At 40.7% G+C, this 22624-nt stretch overlaps 1 protein-coding gene across 2 annotated transcripts in view; it reads left to right on the top strand.

Moving 5' to 3' along the window:
• myripb (myosin VIIA and Rab interacting protein b) overlaps positions 1-22624 on the top strand; it is a 139716-nt gene that overhangs the window by 105221 nt on the left and 11871 nt on the right. For both annotated transcript variants that reach the window (XM_079575796.1, XM_079575797.1), the window contains exons 5-11: positions 13900-13980; positions 16969-17066; positions 17176-17256; positions 17700-17861; positions 20930-21098; positions 21596-22116; positions 22201-22347. In XM_079575796.1, coding sequence (XP_079431922.1) covers positions 13900-13980; positions 16969-17066; positions 17176-17256; positions 17700-17861; positions 20930-21098; positions 21596-22116; positions 22201-22347 — 1259 coding nt within the window. The remainder of the gene's footprint in view (positions 1-13899; positions 13981-16968; positions 17067-17175; positions 17257-17699; positions 17862-20929; positions 21099-21595; positions 22117-22200; positions 22348-22624) is intronic.

Below are 22624 nucleotides of genomic sequence, written 5' to 3'. Positions count from 1 at the left end.
AAAAAAGTTTGGAGTGAGTGAGAAACTTGTGAGGGAACAAAAAAAGCTAATCCCGGGCTAAAAGCTAGAGGAACGAGTTTGCAAATGGGTGCTTGAACACATGGCGCTCCTACGGGACACAGCTTTCCACTGAGGAGAGAAAATAGCAACAAACTGGAGAATTCTTTAATGGAAATGCAATTTTCCACATAGAGCTGACTTTATTACAGACTACACTCCCTAAATCCAAGTCTGTGCTGGATTTAACTAGAGCTAAATGTTGTTAGTGCTGCAGCGTGGAGTCTGCAGTGTTTACAAAATACAGGCTAATGTTGCTAACTAGCCGCTAACTCGCGGCTAACAGTTCTGAAGATTCGTACGTCGTTTTATGCCCAGCTTATTCATCTGAAAAACTAACCCAGCGACTAAAAAGTCCTCAGAAAATCCAAAATAAAGAGATACAGCATGTCCATATTGAGCGAAAATGAGCTGCAGCAAAACAATCAAAATGCTGTAGCAACTTGCTAAATTGTTATAAACACACGAGAAAATCCACACGAAGCTGAAGTAAAGGTGAAAAGAGACCATTTAGCTACAGTATCAAATAACATCTCAATACTATTGTTACATAAAAATAGATAAATGAATAAAGCACAAGCATTGAGGTACTTTTGGACATGCTCTGTTCTGTCTATGATGGACAGTGCAATAAAAATTAAAAATAATATTGAATGAAAATTTAAAAAAATATTCGGTATTGGCAAGTACTTTTTAGAAAAAGTGGTATTGGTGCATCCCTACTCCATGCCCAGGCTGGTGCGACTTATCTATGTTTTTTTTCTTCTTCATTATGCATTTTTTGGCTGGTGCCACTTATAGTCCGGAAAATACGGTAATAACTGTAGCATTAAAATTCCTTTGCTGCCTGCTCCAACTTCACATTGAGAAACCAGCACAGTCAATACTGAAATTACAATTATGCACAGTTTGCCCACTTCAGGATAAATGAGGATGCAATTCGCTTGAGGCTCTTTGTTGTTGGAATTGGGTCTAATACCTCCAAGCTTATTCCTACAAAAATATTCATATCAAGCTACAATCTGTCTGACCGTGGGTTGTAGAAACTGGATTTGTAAAAATACACTTTTAAAAAACAAAAGTGCTGTGGCCGACAACAGGATTATTTTTGCTTTAACAAGAAATCTCCCATTTAAATACATAACAATGTCATTTGGAGTACCATGGTGTTATTTTTGGACATACTGTAGACCTCTATTGTGTAACATAATCCTACTGTGTCTTTGCCCGGGCTTTATTACCCAGAATGCCCTGCTCCTGTAACATTGTTTTGACCCTGCGGAAACATGATCGCTCTGTGTCCATCCTCACCACAAGGCCTCATGACAAAAACTGGTGTGCAGGATTAAGTGGATGAAGGGGATAAACCCGAACTGGAAAAGGTCCAGCGGAGAAAAAAAAGGATGCCGAGGATTTCACTGTGACCGCGGATATAATTATTTTGTTCCAGACTTTTAAGCCGATGATATAAACATGAGTGATGTTGACAATATTAATAGCAGTCATTATCATCACTTGATTTTGAGTGCATTTAGGCATGACAGACCCGACATACATATATTATTTTGGCTTAATATCACAATGTGGTGGTTTAAAATTACAGGACAGGGTACAGCTTTTTTCCATATTTCATATTTGAATTTAATATAAAGTAACTTGGGTGCTCTCTTGTTTCAAATCCGGATAGAGGTTGCAACCATACGAAGGAAAAAAGACACTAGCCCATATTTTTCTCATTGATTTTTTTCCAATAAACATTACAGTGTCTTTACAGGAAGCCATTTTTATCGCTGCAAAGTGTGTCCGACTGCTGCTGTATAATATAATCAGGTTTAATAGACAAGCCAGAAGAGAATAGTTAACGAGACACAGAGAAGCAGTGAAACGCAAAACAGCATCATCCTCAGACTGGAAGCTGAAAGGAATCAGCAGGAATCTGAATTGAAAACTGCTGGGTTACCAAGAGTTCGCTGGATGTTACTGAGAAAACGTGACTTTTCCTCAAACAATACGATCAAACCTCAAAATAGTGATAGGTTTTGAGGACTGCTGCTGTTGTGCGGTAAAAACTACAGGAGACTGTTTTGAACTGAAAGAAAATGCTTGAAGTAGCTGTCAGAAACTGGCTAATTATTGATTTGTTATGCCAAGAGTGATAACCGAGGCATCAATTCTCAGCTACCTCTAATAGTTAGCAATTGTTTCATATTCCCGGCGCAATTTTCAGCTGAACCCGCACTGGATCAATTTAAGAAATCGTCTCAAATTCAATATAACATTTTGACAAGTGCGTAATAGTGTCTAATTGCGTAATATAAAGACACTGACGTTTCCAATTCGAGACAATAATTGAGATTTTATTGAAGCTCCGAAGCAGAGCAAGACACAGAAAGATTAAATTACCGGCCTCTTACTGACAAAATCCTTTTATTATGCAGAATATAGAAACACAGCCGGAGTAAACCACTTGCTGATCTGTTAAGGAGTGCACAGAGCAAGCAAAACATTATGACCACTGACAGATTAAGTGTATGGCCCTGCACCTGCCGATAGTGGGATGTAGCACTTAGCATCAATAGCCACCAGTAAATGACAGGGGATGATTAGGGCCTAACAATGTTTTTGCCAAATGTTATTATTTTGCAATATCCGTATCGCAAAATCACTGAGGTCTTCTATCTGACTGAGATTGTGCATTAGTTCCATTTTTGTCATGATTTTGTCGTGTTTGGGTGATGTTTTTGTCACTTTTTGCTGCTTTTTCATTGCCTTTTTTTCATTGCTGTTTTGTCATGTTTTTGTCACATTTTTGTCACTTTTCTGTATCTTTTTTGACGTGTTTTTGTCATTTTTGTTGCTCTTTCATCATGTTTTTACAGCACATTTTTGTCGCTCTTTTGTCGCTTTTTTGTCTGTCTTTTCTGTCATGTTTTCGTCACGTTTTTCTCACTTTTATGTTGCTTTTCAGGCACATTTTTTGGCGATATTTTCCCCACATTTTTGTTGCATTTTCATCCTTGTTTTCGTTGCTATTTCAATGTTTTTTTTAAGCTTTAAGTTTAATGTCTTGAAAGAACAATATCATTATAACAATACTCTAGACGGATTTTCACATCGCGGAGCCCTATAACTGATGACTACTATATGTGGAGTTATAATGCCAGTGCTTTCAAAATGCTATTGGAAAGACAACCTACAGCTAAACAAACCTCGCAGCAGACGACGTGTCAGACATTTTACATTCCGTCTCAGGAGAAAAGGTGTGACCTTCAATGAGCAAAGCAATTGAACATTCATGTTGGTCTCTCGGTGCGACCCGATACCATTTCTCCTCATTCTCACGCACTATTGCCTTCATGTGGCCGCTGGAGAGTTACACCATCGGATGAATCTCCCTCGAAACGACCGACAAGTGAGTTCTTCTTAGAAATGAAACGGTTCGATTTGTTCCCTGACATGACTAAACTCCCTTCTCAGAGCCCGTCTAAGTAGCTCATTAAAGTGGATCGGCAGATGCCAAGCGCTGATCCAAGTAAAGCTGAATTGAGTAATTAATGCTTTTGACAGAAATGAGAGTCAAAAGGAGCGCAGATGATGAGTTGAGGCACAAGCTACGAAAACTGCGGTGAAATTGTGTCAAAAACATCCAACAAAAGAAAATCTGCTTGTCTCCTCGGTCAAGGGTAATATTCATGCACTTGTTAAATTGTCAACACATCCCTTTCAGTAATCGTTTTGAAAGGTTCTCATGGCGCTATATCAATAACCAATGTTCAACTGGCTTGATAAGGACAGAAAGCAATTTATAGATGATATTATGTATTCAATTTATTTCAGTTTCCTATTCTCGCAGCCCAGATGTTGTATTATTGTGCTCTTATTAACTTAATTTGTTTGTCACCGCATAAATCTCTTTTCGTGAATACCCTATTGCACTAATGTCCTTTCCTTCCCCGTGTTTTTACTCCTCTCGGCTCTTGCCGTGAGTTGTTTTGACAATGACTGGCTCCATTTAAGAGCAATTTACTTTTGTCGCTCTTTTTCTCTTCGGAAAAAATCGCCACCTGAAGCAGATGGCGCTGTTATGAAATGACAGGTACTTTTCTACACTTGAGTTGACTCTAATTCATTCGGGAATGCCGTTGTTGTCGTCTTTTTGACACTTTTACGTGCTTGTAAATAAATGCGGTGGTCAAGCTAGAACCATTAAACTATCACCTTCAAAAATGTCATCCTATCAGCGAAGAGAAGAGTGCTCAGTCTCTATAAGTCCTTGTTTTCCTAATTCAAGCCTAACTTTCCATTTGTCTACTTTTAACGTTCACATACCTACTTGCCTAATGTGTATTTTGAGTCAGCCTATAGATTTAACCTTTTAACCCCCACCTGAACAAGCACACTTTCTCCAGTTTGGTGTTACCCAAATCTAAAAGCTTCTTGGAATCAAAATGGCGACAAAACGAGGATGAAAATGCAACTAAAAAAAGCGTCAAAATGAACTGATGAAAGTGCGACAAAAGGCCACAAATGAACAGCAAAAATGTGAAAGTGCAACAGAAAAGTACTAAGAAGCAGTACTAAGTAAATTGTTTACCTTAATAAATCCTTTCCGTAGTCCCTCTTGGGTGTTAATGGGATGATTGGAGGGTCTTTCTCTCCCCCTGGTGTCTCTGGCCAGAAAACCACAATTGCACGTTTTCCCTTCACCGACCCAGAGGCCCCAATACACAATAATGGAATCATGAAGAAGAAGCTAACGGGCAAAGCTAACTGCGGGCGAGCACCACTTACAACAGTGTTTACAGCCAAGTTTGAGTGAAAGCAATTATCTCCTTTGTGTAATTGGACGTGCAATATCCCTCTCTCCCTTTGTCTTTTCTGTCACCATAGTATTTACTCTCACGGACAATTAATGAGAAATAAACACAACATGCAACGGCACCTGCAGTGGCGCTTATGGCCTCTAGGGGCATGAGTTACTTAGTACTGCTTTAAATGAAACGTTACACTGGCCTAGAGCTCTCGAATCGAGAAGCTTTAAGATCTGGGTAAAGCCGAACTGGAGAAAATGCACTGGGTTGATGTGGTGGGTAAGAGGTTAAACAAAATAAGCATTAACCCAGTATGATGTTGCATTCACATTGAGGATTCTTGTGCTGTGATGTTTTTTGTGTTAAATCTCTTCCTTTTTCTGTAAGCTTTTAGTCGAATTGGAGCATTGGCTTGTTGAAATCGTTATGTAGTGAAAGCAAAGCCTTTGTAGTGAAAGCTATTCCAAACAGCCAGTATGATCTCTCTATGCCACCACTTCATTATATTATCGCCACTCAATTCCCCTTATTTTTGCTGCTTAAGTACAGTTAAAGGTAATTGCGGTCTTGTTGCAGACCGTGTCCTTATCTCCAGATACAAGTGGAGATTAAATTCGGTTTGCACAACAACTCTGCGTTTCGACCTTGTGCAGAAAGGAAAGTGCAGCCGTTAATGTATACAAGGCTCTGTACTGCTGCCTATAGGGACTTGTACAGCGCGTCGTAGCTTCTTGAAAGACTGGACCTTAAATGTGGCTGTAGCTGTGACTTTGTTGAGCTTTTCTGTTTTTGGGTAGAGTCAGGGCTCAAACAGTTGTGTGTCTGGAGGCTTCAAAGGGCGCAGTGTTAACCGCTCAAAGGCATATCTGTCACAAGAATCAGTGAAGTACCGCTGGTAACAAAGTCGGTGCTTGAGCTTGTAGCAACATACAGCTAAGCAACTGAGAAAAGTGCAGGGAATTTAAGCACAATCTATACCTGTCCATGAATATTACTTTGTTTTTGTAGCAATTCACACATTTCCACTCTCCTGAGCAAGTAAGGCTGACTGCGACACTTCTGTTTTGCAATGTATATATGATAATGTTATGGTAATAGATGGAGCCCTAGTGTTCGGATTTTCTCCTTCATTTGCCATTCTTTCTTTTGATATGAATTGTCAAGAATATCATTGACCTGCAGCCAATTACCCATCTGCACACACAGCGAGGTCTGAAATCTGCTTTGTTGTCAAGATTGTATTCACAGAACTACTGTATTTCAACTATACAGTGGGAAGAAAAAGTAAGTACACTGTTTAGAATTTCTCCCATTTCTGCCTAAATTGGTCACTAAATGTGGTCGGATCTTCATCAAAATCATAAGAATGAGTTAACAGTGTCTTATTAAACTATGACCACCCAAACATTTACATTTGATCATATTTGTATTGGCCATGGCATGTAAACATTCACAGGAGAGGGAGGAATAAGTGAGTACACCGCCTGAATCTCACTGAACTGCAGCAGTTTTGTAAAGAGGAATGATCCAAGATTCATCCTGATCGTTGTGAGCGTCTAATCTGCAAATACAAAAAGTAGTTATTGCTGCAAAAGAAGGATCAGCCAGCTTTAATACAAGGGATCACTTACTTATTCCACGCTGTTGTGAATGTCTCATGTTCCATTTTTCCTACACACATGACGTTGTGTGTTCCTCTCAAAAAATTAAACTTTGGATCCAACAGTCCACTGAATATTTTGCCTGTAGTGCGTGGAGGACAAATAGAACAGCACATCAACATCAAAACCAGGATCAACAAGATTCAGGCAGTGCACGGCCAATAAAAATATAATAAAATATAAATGTTTGGGTGGTATTAGTTTAAGCAGACACAGTTTACTCAGTTTTGAATGATTTTGATGAAGATCAGACCACATTTAGTGACCAATTTAGGCAGAAATGTGAGAAATTCGTTTTTTCTTGCCACTGTCTATATCAGTGCAAACAGTAGCAAAAAATCATTAAAATATGTACACACTATACACAGATTTGGAAGGTGAGGGGTTGAGTGGACCACAGGTCGGGAATGCAGGTGGAAGCAGAAGAAGGAAGGGCAGGGAAAGGAGAGAGTTCAGGTTTCTGCTTATAAACTGGATGAGGCGTCCTTCAGTCAGCTGGACCTGGCCCATAGACTATGCTGGAGAAATTGTGTGATGGGTGCATGAGATGAGCTTTGCAAAATAGGTAATATTTCGTTTTTTATCTCCTGTGGACGGCGAAGTTAAGTAAAGTGAGCCGTTCTAATTAATTGTAGCTCTTACACTGAAATGCTACCGGCCACTGGTTGGTTTGCTCCTCATTACTTCACCGACTGACATGTTGTGAACACTTTTTCTGTCCGCCGAGTTGTTTCCAGGACACAGTGAGGAGAGCGCTGCCAGCTGCTGCATTGTAATTGAAAGGAAACCGTCTGGACTCATTCTGCCGCTGGAGAAATGCACTTTCTGCAATCTCTTGTGTCCCTCCTCATCTTCCCTCATCCCTATTTTTAGGGATCTCCAATAGGTAAAGCGAAAATGATGCCATCAAATGATATTACAAAGAATCAGTACACTTTGCTGGTCTGTAATGAAAAACGGAAAGAATTATCCACCGCACTTCAAGTAGCTATCAAAGAAAACAACCTTTGCCCGGAAAGGTCGAGTTCTAACTATTGAGATTAAAAAGAAATCGGCCCAGGGGACGCAAGTTCAACAACTTGGAGCAAATCTGTAAAGAGTTTGTGTGAGAGCGAGAGAGAGAGACTGAACAGTGAATGGGCACAGAATTGATCCAATAAGTGCTGAGCCAGACACCATCTCAGAGGTTTACACGGAGTTGGCATTGGAGCGGCGTGATGAATGGAAAGAAGAGAGACTGCAAAATAGGATCACTTTTGTAGCATGTCTGGCTTGTGAAATGCTTGTATAAAACACCTATAGCATTAGTGTTTGCAAAGCTCCAACGGATGAAAAAGAAAACAAGGGTCATGCTGGCATCAGTGCAACACTGCCCCCTAGTGACACAGAGCAATGAATCCTATGGGGACTTTACATGTGTCAAAAACAACTTTAACCTGAACTGCCTGAACCGAGCGCATTTTTCTCCAGTTTGGCTTTACCCAAATTAAAAAACATGTGCCGGAAAAGCAGCTATAACACAATTAAAAAAGCAACAAACACACGACTAAAGAGTGATGAAAAAGCAACAAAAAAGTGACAACAATTAAAGGAAAAAGTGACAAAGCGATTAAAAAAGACGAGAACGCAACAAGAGCACTTTCAAAATGTGACAAACGCATCAAAAACGTGTCGGAAAAGCAACAATAACACAACAACAAAAAGTGACAAAAACACATGACTAAAGAGGGATGAAGAAGCAAGAAAAAATCAACCAGAAAGCCACGAAAGAGTGACAAAAAAGTGATCATAATCGCGAAAATGCAACAAAAACGCTGGGTGAAGCCGAACTGGAGAAAATGCGCTCGGTTAAAGGCGGGAAGTAAGGAGTTATTAAAGCCTTGTTCCAAATAATGTTACTGTTTTTTAAAGCTAGAGTTTCCTTTTATGGCAACTCTAAGGAGGTCATTATTTTTTCTTTACGACGCGGGTTTATGCTCTTTAGATTTTTAATGTTTGCACCATGTAATGAGGTCAGGCTTTGATTGGCAAGTCGGGCAGAACTTTTCAGTTTCCATTCTGCCCACCATGGGAGAGTTCACAGCGAAGATATCGCCCCTGCCCTAGAAACAGTTGAAGGAGCCTGATCTACCATCATGGTTTCTCTCTTGACTCCATGTTAATAATGTAAATGGGCAGGAGTGACAAAGAGTCTATGATGTCTTCCTAACCCCATTGAGAATCTTTGGGATGTGCTTGAGAAGGCTTTGCAGAGGAGTCAAACTCTCCCATCATCGATCTTACTGAAAAATTCATGCATCAAAGCTAAAGGCAGTCCAACGAAATATCAGATTGTGTGACCTTTACTTTGTTTGGCAGGGCAGTGTATAATGGATGAATAATGGACATGCACCAAACTGGACGGAGCAAATCCCTGCAGTCCATCTTGTTTGCTTGTCTTATTGATCACACCTCGCCTGCTTGTGGACACAGGTGTAGTGCCGCGCATCGACTCCACGAAGCCGGTGGAAGTTGTCCGGCACGTTGCCACGGTGATATCGAACCCGTCCCCCCCAAAGAGCCGCACGGTCCAAAGGTTAGACGCTGGTCAGAGAGCGAGGCGCACTTGAGCCAAAGTACACCAGACTTATCAGCGCACCGCTCACCCCTTTCATCATCGCCATGGAGATGTTTGGCATGGGCACAAAAGCATGCATCATTGTTTTATTTTGTCTTTTGTCTCACCAGTCGCTGTAGCTCAGACGCTTTGTCGTGTCGCGTGACTCATTGGGAGATTTAACAGTAGTAAGAAATAATGGGTGAATTTAATCACAGTGTTGTGGTACATTTGGCAAATACAAATTACTACACAATAATAATAATCATAATAATCATACATAATTCCACACATAATTAATTTTACTTTTCTTCTTCTTTTGTTCATTTATCAGTAAGTCAGCGTGGTTTGTAAAAGACTGCTATTGTTTTCAAGTGTTGAAATGATCACCACCTGTTTTTTTTGTGATTTATATTTTTATTGATTTTTTCTTTATACCAATATGACCGTGAGGTCAAAATTCAATCAAGGCATCACATAAATCGTACAAGTCACAGATTGAGGTGCAAACCATAAAAAACAAAACAAACCTCCCCCCTCCCCTCCCTCCCCTCCCACCCCATCCACCCATCCCACCCCTCCCTCCCCTCCCACCCCATCCACCCATCCCACCCATCCCACCCCTCCCTCCCCCCATTCATACAATTGATGCTGCAAAGATAAAAACAGAGATAGATGAAATAAATAAGATGAAACAATACATAACGGAAAAAATAAATAAATAAAATAAAATAAAATAAAAGAATAAGAAAAATATTTTTTTTTTAAAACAAAAAAAAAACAGAACAGTAACCTCTCGACCTCCCCCTTAGGCAGGGACACCATGCCCCCAAAAAATAAAAAATAAAAAAATAAAAATTAAAAAAGGGCCACAAAACGACAGCACGTGTCAAAAAGAATGTGCCACCAAAAAAAAAAAAAAAAATTATTACTATTTGATTTTTTTCCTTTTTGTTGTTATTTTTGTTTAGTTTTTTGTTTTTTGTTTTCTTCTGTTTTTTTGTTTTTTTTGTTTTGTTTTTTCTCTTGATGAAAAAGATGAAAAAAATTGACAATACAAAAAATGTCAAAAAGTAAAAATAAAAGGGGGGGGGGGGGGGGGTTACTAGCCCAAGGTGGGAGCCAAGAGGTCAAGGGAAACAAAAAGAGCACAAAAAAAAATAAAATAAAAAAAAATAAAAAAAACCTAACCTAACCTTTGCCCAGTGATCACTCTCTCCCATCATCAAAACAAGAACTTAGGGGAAATTGAATCTTTTTCGAGGGATATTGCACATCCAATTACACAATGGAGATAATTTATTTCACTCAAACTTGGCTGTAAATACTAAATATACAGGTAGCTTTGCCCATTAGCCTGTTTGCTTCTTCTTCGTGATTCCATTAGTGTGTATTGGGGTTTCCGGGTCGGATAGGGGAAAGCTACAAGTGTGGTTTTCTGGCCAGAGACAACGGGAGAGCTGAAAGACCCCCCAATCATCCCATTAACACTTGTATTACCCCCAAAGGGACCACGAAAAGCATATATTAAAGGGACTATACGGAGTTTTAAAATGTTGTATTTTCCTCCCCTTACATATTAAAACAATGTCCTAAGGCAGGGGTCACCAACCTTTTGTCAGCTGAGGGCTACTTTTAGAGCATTGAGTTGTTCGAGGGCTACCAGTTAAAAAACAAATCCTAAAGACTTGAACATACACAGTTCACTTTTAGGACATTGACCCCATATTATATTAAAATAGCTTTATTTTAAACTCATACTGAGTCACAAGAACAGAAATAACTGTAATTTTCACAATCAGATTCAAGAAAATGAAGTGTTTTACATTTTGGAAAAAGTCCCAAGGGCTACTGGGCATGTCCCAAAGGGCCCCACGTTGGTGACCCCTGTCCTAAGGTGTAGAATGAGCCCAGACATATTGACCACAACTGCCTCTAAAATCCTCCACTGTCACTCAAAAAGGTGTTACTTCGGGTAAGAATTGCCGTCATGCACGAGCTTAATATAGAAGGTGCAGTTACACATATGACCTGAGGTGGCAGTAGTGAGTATAAGACCAACCTGCATCTAGTCTCTTTTATTAATTCAAGATTCAAGAGACGTATTTGCACACAAACAATGAGTATTAACATTTAAATTTTTTGTGTACAAGTAAAAAGATAAGAATTGCATAGTTAAACTTGTCAAAGAGACACAATTAATTTACAGCTGTAAGAGTAAATACCAACTTTAGAACCGCAGAGGTGCAAAATGACAAGCGTGTTACAAATTCGTGTTATGCCGTTATCACCTGAAGCGCGTATACTTCTATTCATTAAAAAGTGTGACTTCAAAGAAAGCACCCCCAGCATGTTAAGCCTTAGCAAAGTACTGTACATTAGACTGAATTTCTAACCATGTCTGCACTAGTTGTTTCAGTGAAAAACAGTGTGAATGGCGTAGTTGAGTCACAGACAGTTTGTCACTTTGAGGCTGTGGGAGTGAGTGACGGCGGCCGCGGCACACGCTCGCACCACGTCACAGACTGTGGATTAACAGCACTTCATCTGGATGTAACAATTTCATAAGGGATCGAAACTCAGTGCTATTTGCTGTGGAGGCGCAGGAGGGGAAGCAATGTGCATTTAAAACTACTTCACACAGACAGAAGGACATATAAGCGTGTATAGAGTGTTTTGAGGTAAATGCATCCTTTGATTTATTGCTTTCTTTCAAGCAACACTAACAGCCGAATAAAACTAGAAAGATGGCCTGAAATAACTGTCAAGCGAGGAAATAAACTTTGAAGTTTGGGGGGTTTGTCAGCAACGGGGGTTCATTATGGACATCAAGCAAACATTTGAGAACAAGATTTGGATGTTTGTGTGTTACTGAATAAGAATGATAGGAGTATTTGAGGACGGAGCCAGCTTTATCTTGTCATGTGTTTATGCTTTGTTTGCAAGACAGTATCCTATTTTGACTAATGCGATTGTCCACTTATATTTTAATTTCATTGTGATTGATTCTGCAATACTAGTCTCTAGCTTATTATATTATTATAGGCACTGTTGATGTAAACTCTTAGGTGCACAAGGTGTTCGTGTTTTTTTAATATATATTTTTTCAGATCTACTAAACGCATTTACTACTACTAGTACTACTAATAATAATAATAATGCAGTAGTCTTGTATATCGCTTTTCCAGACACTCAAAGTCGCTGCTACCACAAAAAGAAGCATGTAACCACATATCAGCAAATACCCACGGAACAAGCATTACAAACAACACTATAAGCATTACAAACAACTCTTATTCCCAGAGCATCAGACCGATCACAAGGCAAAAGTTCACTCTATAGACGCCACCGCAGTCAAACAGCTCCAAAACATCATTTAAACAGCAGATAACTTAACAGTGCATTTGAGAGCATAAAGGAGTCGTTTATGTCCTGCTAAAGTTAACAATAGCTAAACCCGGACAGAGGTGAACCCTGGTGGACTCACCCATAGCATTGAGGAGCATCGTGTCCTCCTTACAATCTGTTTAGCCTCATTAAAACTCCATAAACACATGACATCTTCCTCACTTCATCTTGTGTCGCTAGTGAACAATATCCCTGTAATCCACCGGTATTATTAGCTAGTTTACCCATAGTGTTTACAGAGACCGCGTGCAACTTAAGTGAAAGTAACCAATGAGGAGTCTTCGGCGTGGTTTGCTGCTCTGCGATCGGGTCAGGGGCTAAATCCGGCGCAGTCCCAGAGCCAAGTGTATGTGTGTGTATGTGCTGGAGGCGGGACCTGCGGCACTACCATCGAATACTATCGATCACGGTCATATTCATATCACGGTCTCGGGACTAATCAGAAGTAGCCCTTGTTTTTTTCTTGTGGTAAAAATCGGGATCAGATGTGTACAAATACGATGATTATACAGAGTAATGACATAAAAGCAATTAGTTATGATATACAATTAACTATAATAAATGAAAAATACAACTTATTCTTTCTTCTTTCTCTTGTCAAAAAATGAAAGGAGGAGCCACCTAGTCCATTGATACCAGCCGCCCCTGAAAGGCACAGACGTACAATCGAACAATTCAAAACATCTTTTAGCTTTATTAGCTTTTTGTTATTTGAGGCTAGTTTTATTTTCTAACTCATCTTGCTTGTGTATGGAGTTCAAGGCCTCTAACATGCTGTCCACTTAATAACTATAATATTCCCGTCATTACACGCGTGGGTGAAATAACATTTGCATTGATATTCACAATTGGCTTTATTAATCTTGGCATTGATCTACACTACATACTGTTCACTGTTTTACTGTTTTACTACTAGGCACAAGGGAAAGCTATAATAAATAGGCGACCACAGGTAACATAGTTTGAAAAGCGTTAATAGGCCACATTGGGAATAATGCAGGATACCGCGGCGTAGACTCCCAGCATTCATCTTCTTCTTTCTTGCTCTATTTAAGTCAACCTGTCCAAATATTACATGTCGATGTTGTTGTTCGGTTCCCATCTCACCGCGCGTCACAAATTGGAGCTTGATAAGTGAGCCGGAGTTTCGTTATTTCCCGTTTTGCGCACTGGGGGAAAAATGGATCGAACAATGAGCTTTTTGATGACAATTTAAGCCCAAAGGATGGCGGTACAGAGAGGGTGTAACACTCGTCTCCAATTGAATAATAATGTCATTTTTTGTTTTGTATGATGCAAGGAGTATTTTGACTTTTGTGACAAGCTTTCGTCTCAAGTCGTCATTTGCCTGTCTCTTTTGTTGCAGAAAGCAGCGTTCACGAGGGAAGCAACGAGAACGATGGCAGCATTTGTGGCAGTGAAGCCGCCTTCTACAAACAAAGTGAAGGTGAGAGAGGAATTCAGGGTAATCTCTGCCACAATTACATTTGACATTTGTATTTTCCCGTCTTTTAAGTGCATTATTTGACATGTTTTGGTGGTTTTTGCGCTCGCCGCCTATAATTGAGGTTAGAACAAGTCTAGGTGCAAAAGGTGCGGTAGATAAGAGCAGCTTCGCAATTAGAGGGAGGCATTAAAACGCTTATTAAAATGCAAACACGCCGATATCTGTTTAATAGCCTGGTATAACAAGCAGGGAAGCTCTCGTGTTTAATAGCACCGGTCTGGCGCCCTCCTCTTTTGGACGTCATGCCTTTGCTGTTTGCAGATTCGCCCACAATTACACGTGCAAACAGATTGATTTCATCACTTTAAAAACAAGTCTAATTCAATTTGCCCACTGATAATTATGTTAGTACAGTGATCCGATCCGCCACTCTGATAATAGCAGTGCTTCACGTGTCTGCCAAAATGCAAATGCGCCGCGGTCTGTGTGTGGCCCTTTGGCAGCGATCGGATGAAGCAATATATTTAATGTTGACCTATTATCATTAAATCCAGTGTTTGTACAGTCGTTATGTCCTTTGGCAAGACACTTCTCCCGGCTTGCCTTCACTGTGTGCACTGCTGTGTGACTGTTTTTGGGATGCAAATGCCTTTAATCCAGCGTCACGTGTTTACATGCATAAGTGTCATGGATGGCCATTGACCTCTTAACCCCCGCCTTAACCGAGCACATTCTCTCCAGTTCCGCTTTGCCCATATCCAAAAGATTCTTACAGCCTATAGGTCAAGCTTAGCCCCGCAAAACTGATCGAAACAGATCTTTTTCCTCACGTTGCACTGCAAAATGTAATTGACTAGATCAGTTTAAATGCCTCAATTTGAGCATAATAATCCAAAGAGTTGTTTGGACTCGTTAAGAGATTATTTCACTTCTTCCAAGATGTTTCTGACTCGTTTGAATCCATTTCGTCTTTATTTCAAGTAATTTTCTTTGCCACTGGGTTAAGGACATTGGTCTTATCCCATTGGCAGTTTTACTTTCTTATTTTAAGTGAGATTACCTTAGAACTAGTCTGAAATGTCATCAAACTGGCAAAGTAAACCTCAGGATCAGGAAAAAAGTCTAAATTGGTGACGAGCGCTCAAAACAAGATACGTTTCCTCAGTCAGCGGATTCGGAATCTCACCGAGCGCAAAGCATGCTGGTCCAGGTTAAAGGTCAGGACTACCCCGATCGTATCCCAAACTGATAACATGACACAGATATTGAATATCTTGAGCGTTGAAAATCGATGTTTTAAAGAATTTAAAGGGGGGGTATTATGCAAAATCAACTTTTTCAAGCTTTACATCATGTTATTATGTCATTCCCTCATTAAAAAACATGTCTGAAGTGTTGCCTTGGCACATTCACGTATTTTTGAGTAATCTGTAAAAACTCTGATGGCAGCTATTTTAAGGATAAGTTTGCCTGAGTCCTCCTAGGAACGCCCCCAACTCCTGGAGACGCCTCCAAGCTTTCGTCACCAGCCGAGTAACCAACCACTGCTCCTCAGCAGAACCCCCTCCCCACTGATGCCACAGACAGCGTGTGGAGGGGGCGTGTCGGAAAGGGTCAGAGGTTCTTAAAGAGACAGAGGCCTATTTCAAGACATTCACTACAGCCATTTTGATAGAGCAATTTTATACAAGGCAGTTATTCTAATTTACTGCATTTACAGACCAACAGAAGGTTTCGTCATCATTGTAGTGTGCTACAGACTGGTGCTGTGTGATTGAAAAAAGCATAATACTCCCTCTTTAAAGAAACGGGAACACAGTGTTACTGGGAAGAGAAAAAGAAGTCGTGGCCCTTGCTAAACCAATAAATAAATTAAAAACAGTTGTATTAAGTAAATAGACGTATTGGTTACAAATAGCATTACTAGTGAGCTATATGTCATCGCATATACAACGCTGTGAGGTTCCTTTATTGCACTCGTGAATAGAGCAAAACTCTTCCACAGATTGATTAAGTGGACAGTCGCACTGCAATGGAGAATAAATGCGAACCTGGCCTATCGCCGTAAAACCACTTTAAGTGACGTAATATTCACTAAATAGACGGTTGTTCTACTATGATAGTGTGGTTTTAATGGGCTTTGTTGACACCGTGGGTAGTTGTGAACTTTGACCGGAACATTACCACGCATGCGTACTGACAATGCTGATTTGGCTTAATCAAGTAATTTAAGACATTCCTTGTTATTTACTTTTTGTAGTATGTTATTGTCACTTTTTTGTTGCTCTTTTGTTGTTGTTTTTGTTGCTTGCATCTTCGTTATCATCTTTTTATTTCTCAATCTCATCTTTTTGGCTATTTTGACACTCTTTTCTGGAGGCTTTTATTTCGGTAATGCTAAACTGGAGAGGAGAATCTGCTCGGTTAAAGCCGGGGTTAAGAGGCTAACATGCAGTGTCTCGCATCGCGACCAAATAAAAAAGAATACACAACAACTCAGGCTTGGGTCTAATTTTCCCAGTGGGCCATTTCCACTTTCGAACCATGATGCACCTCTCAGAATGTAAACACTCTGTTCTAAACTGTATTTGATTAACTAATGTAACATTCCACTCTCATCTGTGCCAGGCTGAGCCGTGTGCATCATTCATCCCTATTGTGACTTGTGAGTTTGGAAACTTAATAAATCAGCCAGTGACAGGTGAAGGAAACTGTCGTCGGCAACAAGGACATTCTTTATTTGCTGATTTGATTTTGGAAAGGACCTTGAAGATGAGCAGATGAGTGAATGTCTGAGGCAGGGCCTTCTCAAAGCCGTGACAGAAGTTAGTAAGAAAGCCTCGTGGGACTAACAGAGCCCATATTTTAGATATCTTGTAATGTTGTACATGACCTTTAGACAATGAAGAGGGTTTGCTTATTTATTTCCTGCTTAACAGAGTCCATAGGAAACGTCTTACCTGTTTATCTGTGCTCTGTGTGGTGCAGGACACAGCATGGCAGAGACCCTCACAGTCGCCCTGCGTGTGGCTGAGGAGGCCATAGAGGAAGCCATCGCTAAAGCAGAGGAGTTCGGTGACAGTTTGGTGAGTCTCTAATCATGTTTGTCATCTATTTTGCTATTTTCACAGGATATTGTTTTACCTAAATAACCGCTGACAATTTGCTTGTGTGTGTGTGCCTGTGTGTGCGCAGGAAAAGCAGAATGAAGCTCGCTACCTTCGTGATCACAAAGAAGAGCTCATAGAAGAACTCGCCACCACCATTGTACAAAAAGTAGGTCGACCCCAATATCATCGTCTTTTGGCAACACTTCCTCTGTGCTCCCTTGAAGATTAGTGCATTGTCTCTGAGCAAGCGCAAAGTCTTGGGGAAGTACAGTCTTTGGTCTTCAAATGGAGGCTGGCTGAAGCTGGGAGAGTCAAATGCTTTCATGCTTTGATTACTTTCCAGCCTTAATTATCAGTAGGCGTCATTGGTTTGCTAAAATGTACTTTTGACCCGCACTTTTCTTGCTGAATATTGTATAAAAACCCAATTGGGAATGGGTTTATTAGTTTAAAGTTTCATTACTGCAAATTATCCATCCTCCGAACAAGATTGCATTGGGACACATCAGCCGATTTGCAATCTCTTTTTTTTTCACATTTTAGTTTGTAACAACAGCCACATTAACACATCATTTGTGTAATTTCTCCGTTTGTTGTTGTGTCTTTCAGATCATTCAGAGGAGGAAGCGCTCAGAGATGCAGACAGAGTATGACACTGCATGGCCACAGCCTCAGTCTTTGATCCAAAACAGTGGGCTTCCCTCTCCCCCTCTGCCCCAAACGTCTGCACAGGGATCACAAGACCCACTCAGAACGCCGTTTTCTCTCTGGGTTAGTCTCAACAGCTTGTGCTAACATTTATGACTATTACCGGACTCATTTACGCATATTTGAGAAATCCCTGTTGCTCATGTAGTTTTGTTCATTCTAGTTTGATTAAACTAACGAAATGGCCATAAAAGCTTATTAACAAACATGCCTCGCGTTTCCTATAAAGAAAAATAACATCAGGTAAACTAAGTAAAGCACGTTGTGTCACAAATTAAGAGCTGACTGATATCAGCGTTGGCTCTCTCCACTTTAAAAACACAACTTTCACAGACTAAATCCAAGTGAATAATGTCATGATAGAAGGTGGTGCGAAGAAAATAAAACCCAAAATGCAGGACTGCAACAAAAAAACGGTGATGTTTAATGACGAGTAATCCAAAATAACAAAATCCACAGATGAAAAAACAGTGAAACAAAACTGAAAGGAACAATGACGCTAACAATGACACGACAAAGGACAAGGGAAACACAGGGGTATAAATACATGAGGAGACGGGGCACTGGTGAAACACATCAGGGCGGGGGAGGCAATTAACACAGGGAAGTAGCAGCATGGTGGCACAGTGGTTAGCGCTCGTGCCTGACAATTTGAAGGTCCTGGGGTCGATTCCCACCTGGACGGGGCCTTTATGTATGGATTTTGCATGTTCTCCCCGTATCTGTCTGCGTAGGTTAGTGGTAAAAACAGACGCAATAGGTTAAACCCAGACCATCAGCCTGGCTCCACATCATGGAGATGGGCCCCGAGCGCCGGCCCACGCTGGCAACTCACACCTCCTACAGGTCGCCCTAAGGACATTGAGGATGGGTGAAATGCAGAGAACAAATATCTCTACAGAAATTAATAAAGCATAACTTAACTTAACTTAAAGCAAAATCACAAGGACAAATGAATGTCAAAGTAAAAGACAGGAGGAGACCAGAGACAAGACAACAAAACGTGGGAACAAAAAAACTAATCATGAATATAGGCATGCTGTGTGTCATTTTGAAGGGCAGAACCTGGAGAATTTTTGATCACAGCACAAAATGCCACGGCTAGCAAGTACTGGAACAGAAACTCTGACTTTATCACCTAAAGTAGCCTAATAAAATAAAATCAGTGTTTGTATTTTAGTTTATGAAAGGCTGTTAAGGAATAACAGCATTTTACACAAAGGTTATAATGATCAGATTAAGTTATGTGAGTTGTTCATATTAATTTAACCTACATAGCTCTGGTATTATTTTTAATGTAGAAAAGTCCAGTTATTCTTGGTTTATGTTTTTCCATTACAATTTATTAATAGATAACATCTTGTTTGCAAGAAAAAATGAGACTTTATTGATCTCACACTGGAGAAAAAAAGACTCACAGTAACTACTATTAAGAAAGTCTCTTGCTATCGGTTGATATCGGATATCGGCATTTACTCAAATCAATTGGATCGGTGCATCTCTAATTTAGAAAAAGTGACTAGTTTTAGATTACTTGAACAAAACATGACAACTTAGTTACTCCTGGAATCTGAGTGACTAACTTTTGTGTTACCCCAAACACAGTTCATGATTATGCCGCAGAATGTATTTTTTTGTCTTGTTTTTCCAGTAGATAGTGGGTGTAAATAGGAACAGCACATGTTTAAATAGTTGTTTGCCGACTCAGTTCCTCTTTCGTAACAGTCAGTGTTATGCTCTGTCTGTGCGCTGGACGGCCCCGGCTCTTTGGAAACCACAGTGATGTTGTGCTTGGCCCCAAGTCACTTTCCAGCAGAGTTAGGTCACAGGTTCTGGTCAAAACACAGGCCACTTTTTGCTCTTCTGTGTTTTTATATTGTGGACACAGTGAAACAGTTTTGAGGATTGTGCCACCAACGGTCTTCCCTCTATGGAGTCTTGCTAAACACCTGAATGAATTGTAAATACATTGTTGTTCCTTGGAGAAAGTTGCCTTGCACAGAGAGACAACACAACAACAGAAGACATGACATCAGACGGTTTTGCAGAGAAAGCTTTGAGTTGCTCTCATAAAAGGCAGACATTTCCACATGAAGTAAATAAAGCATTCAGGCATCTCATGTTTGGTTGGATTAGAGTCGAGCTAACACAATTTTCACGCAATTTATCCATAGTTATTATTCGCAAAGACCTCACCTTGCAGTAGAGAAATCCTATTATAGTTTATAGCGACGACTGAAACCACTGACATTAACGCAACTTTTGAAAATGAATCTGATGAGACGAGAGTGCTTTCTGTAAAATGTTCCGACAAGGAGAAATCAATGAGGTTATAAGCAAAGCGGTGCTCTTTTCATCAACTTGTAACATGTGATCACAGCTTGGCGGGACACCAATGCACCCTCTTCCTCTGTTATTGAGTATCACAGTAGTTTTTACCTGGCACGCTCACACTAGAGCTCCGCGGGGGGTCGTGCGGATTTGTCATCATCCCGAATGTGAGTGAAGCATCAAAGCAGTTCTCCCCGGGCCCCTCCATTCACTCTTCCCATGCGTCGCTCAGTGAAGATCAAAGTGCTATGAGAAACACTGGGATCCCCTCGGCAGCGGCGGGACGGGCTCGCGTTATCAGCTCTGTGCAAACATGCTCCGGACGCGGAGTCGCATACAAACAGTGGCCGTGAAGTGGGGCTGGAGAGTGGGATTAGTGGGCATTGTGTGTGTAATAATAATAGGGTTTTCATGACACAAAGATTGATATTTCAATTATAAAATGTGTCTGTGGTGATTTGAGGGAGTTTTTTGTTTATGTGAAACAATTTATTTAATTTAATGTTCCAAATTGAGCTTTATTTGCACTAGTTAGGCCACAAAGGGTTGATTTTGCTTCTCAACTACAACTCACTGCTGACTGGCGCTTTCTTATGTGGTTGTATAGCACCATCTGCTGGTAAAAAGTAGCACAACACAATAAAGCATAGGATACCAGTGAGAACAGACAATATCTGCAGTTTTATACCAAAGAGCATTTCACTTTCAGGAATGAGTTCAAATGAATAAATAAATAACTTAGAGCTTTGTTTAACCGAAACACTTCTGTAATTAATTATGTTTACCGACATGTTTTTCAGCGCTCGCGGTCAGCGTTCTCTCTCACCAGTGACGACTCTCCAGAGAAGGGTCCAGAGGAAGAAGGGGCAGGAGTCGGGGCAGGTCTGCAGGATTACTCGTCTTTGAAGAGGGAGGGCAAAGCCACGTCTTTACCCACCTGGAAGAGCGTGGACCGGCTGGACAACTCCAGTACGTCTGAATCAATGAATGACTGTTTTGTGATCATTAAGTATCTGTTTTACAAGTTTTAATAATTCGAATGCTTTTACATTAATGTGGCATAATAGACATTTTATTATTCTAATGTTAGTTTTATAAAAAGTCTTAAACTGTTGCATAAATACCAGTGGTGATACTTGGGCTGCTTCAGGTGACAATCCAGGACAGGACCATTTATAATTCTGTTATAGTATCAAAAGAGATTAGTTAGATGACAAAAAATCTTATTTGAGATGCAGAAGAAGAGGGAAAGCTCTCAAATATTGAGAAACAGCATCCTGACATGGACCTGGTGTAGATCTAGTGATACGCAAAGAGCCAAGCTCTTCTTTGGTGGTGTTTTGTGGAAAAAGAACCACTGACTTAAAACCTTTTTCTTTTAATTATTGAATAATTGAATTGAATAATTCCGTATGTACTGGTAGTTGTAGCAGAAAAGTATCTGACTCATCTCTGTGTTTGTCCAGGTGCATCTTCAGTCCTCCAAAGCCCGGACGGGAATTGGATCGCCCTGCACAGCTCCCAGCTGTCCCGGCCCAGTCTGCTCACTAAGAGGAAGAGCCTGGTGTTCAGCGTTTTGGAAAAGGAATCAGGAGTGGTCTCCGCGTACGACGGGATGGGCTCTGACTCCGAGGTGGACGACGAGGGGGGCTGGGGCGCGGCGCTGCAACAGTTCAGGAGGAAACTTTCCGATGAAACTTACTACACGGACTCCCAGCACGACCCGGAGTGGACCTACACCCACCACCACCCCATCACCTCTCCGTCATCGGGACAGTACACCAACACAGAGATGCTAAACTCCGACTCGGAGGCGTCGTCTGTGCTGTCGGCGTATCCACGGAAACCACCGCACAACTTGATGAAGAAGAGAGGCCCAGCGGACACCCACCTGCACCCGCACCACCCCTCTGTGTACCACCAACAGCTGCAGCATAACCCGTACTCACTGCCTTCAGACGCTCTGGATGTCAACTTCAACCCGAAGGTGAGCTCCAGTCAGGGCCTAGTCTCAGTTTTTACATACAAGACGATGTACTGAAGTAATACATTTAAAGTTGTTGATTCGTAGGTGATGGGGGACAGCAGTGAAGCCGATGAAAGACAGAATGATCCCATCAAGAGGTCCCGACGGCGAAGGAGAAGCAAGAAAGAGCCGGCCTCAGAGCAGAGAGCCGGGGCCCAAAGCCACACACAGTCCATCTATCCACTGGCACAGGTGAGCAGCTTCAACTGCACTATTGACATATTCTATTGGTTAGTTAGTGCGTCTTTTGTTTAGTAGTTTATTGTGAAGGCATTTATCACCTAAAATAATGTTTACTTTCACACACAGCCTTAGTGTATTGAAAAAATGATGAGAACTCTTATACTCGCTATATAGCACTTAAACTGTAGTTTTTAACGTCTTAACCCCCACTTAGACCAAGCACATTTTATCCAGTTTGGCTTTACCTAAATCTAAAAGCTTCATGCAAAAACTAGCGACAAAAATG

Source organism: Gobius niger, assembly GCF_951799975.1.
Source record: "Gobius niger genome assembly, chromosome: 18".
NCBI lineage: Eukaryota > Metazoa > Chordata > Actinopteri > Gobiiformes > Gobiidae > Gobius > Gobius niger.
Note: the sequence above shows the minus strand (reverse complement) of the source record. Positions and strands in the feature narration are given on the sequence as shown.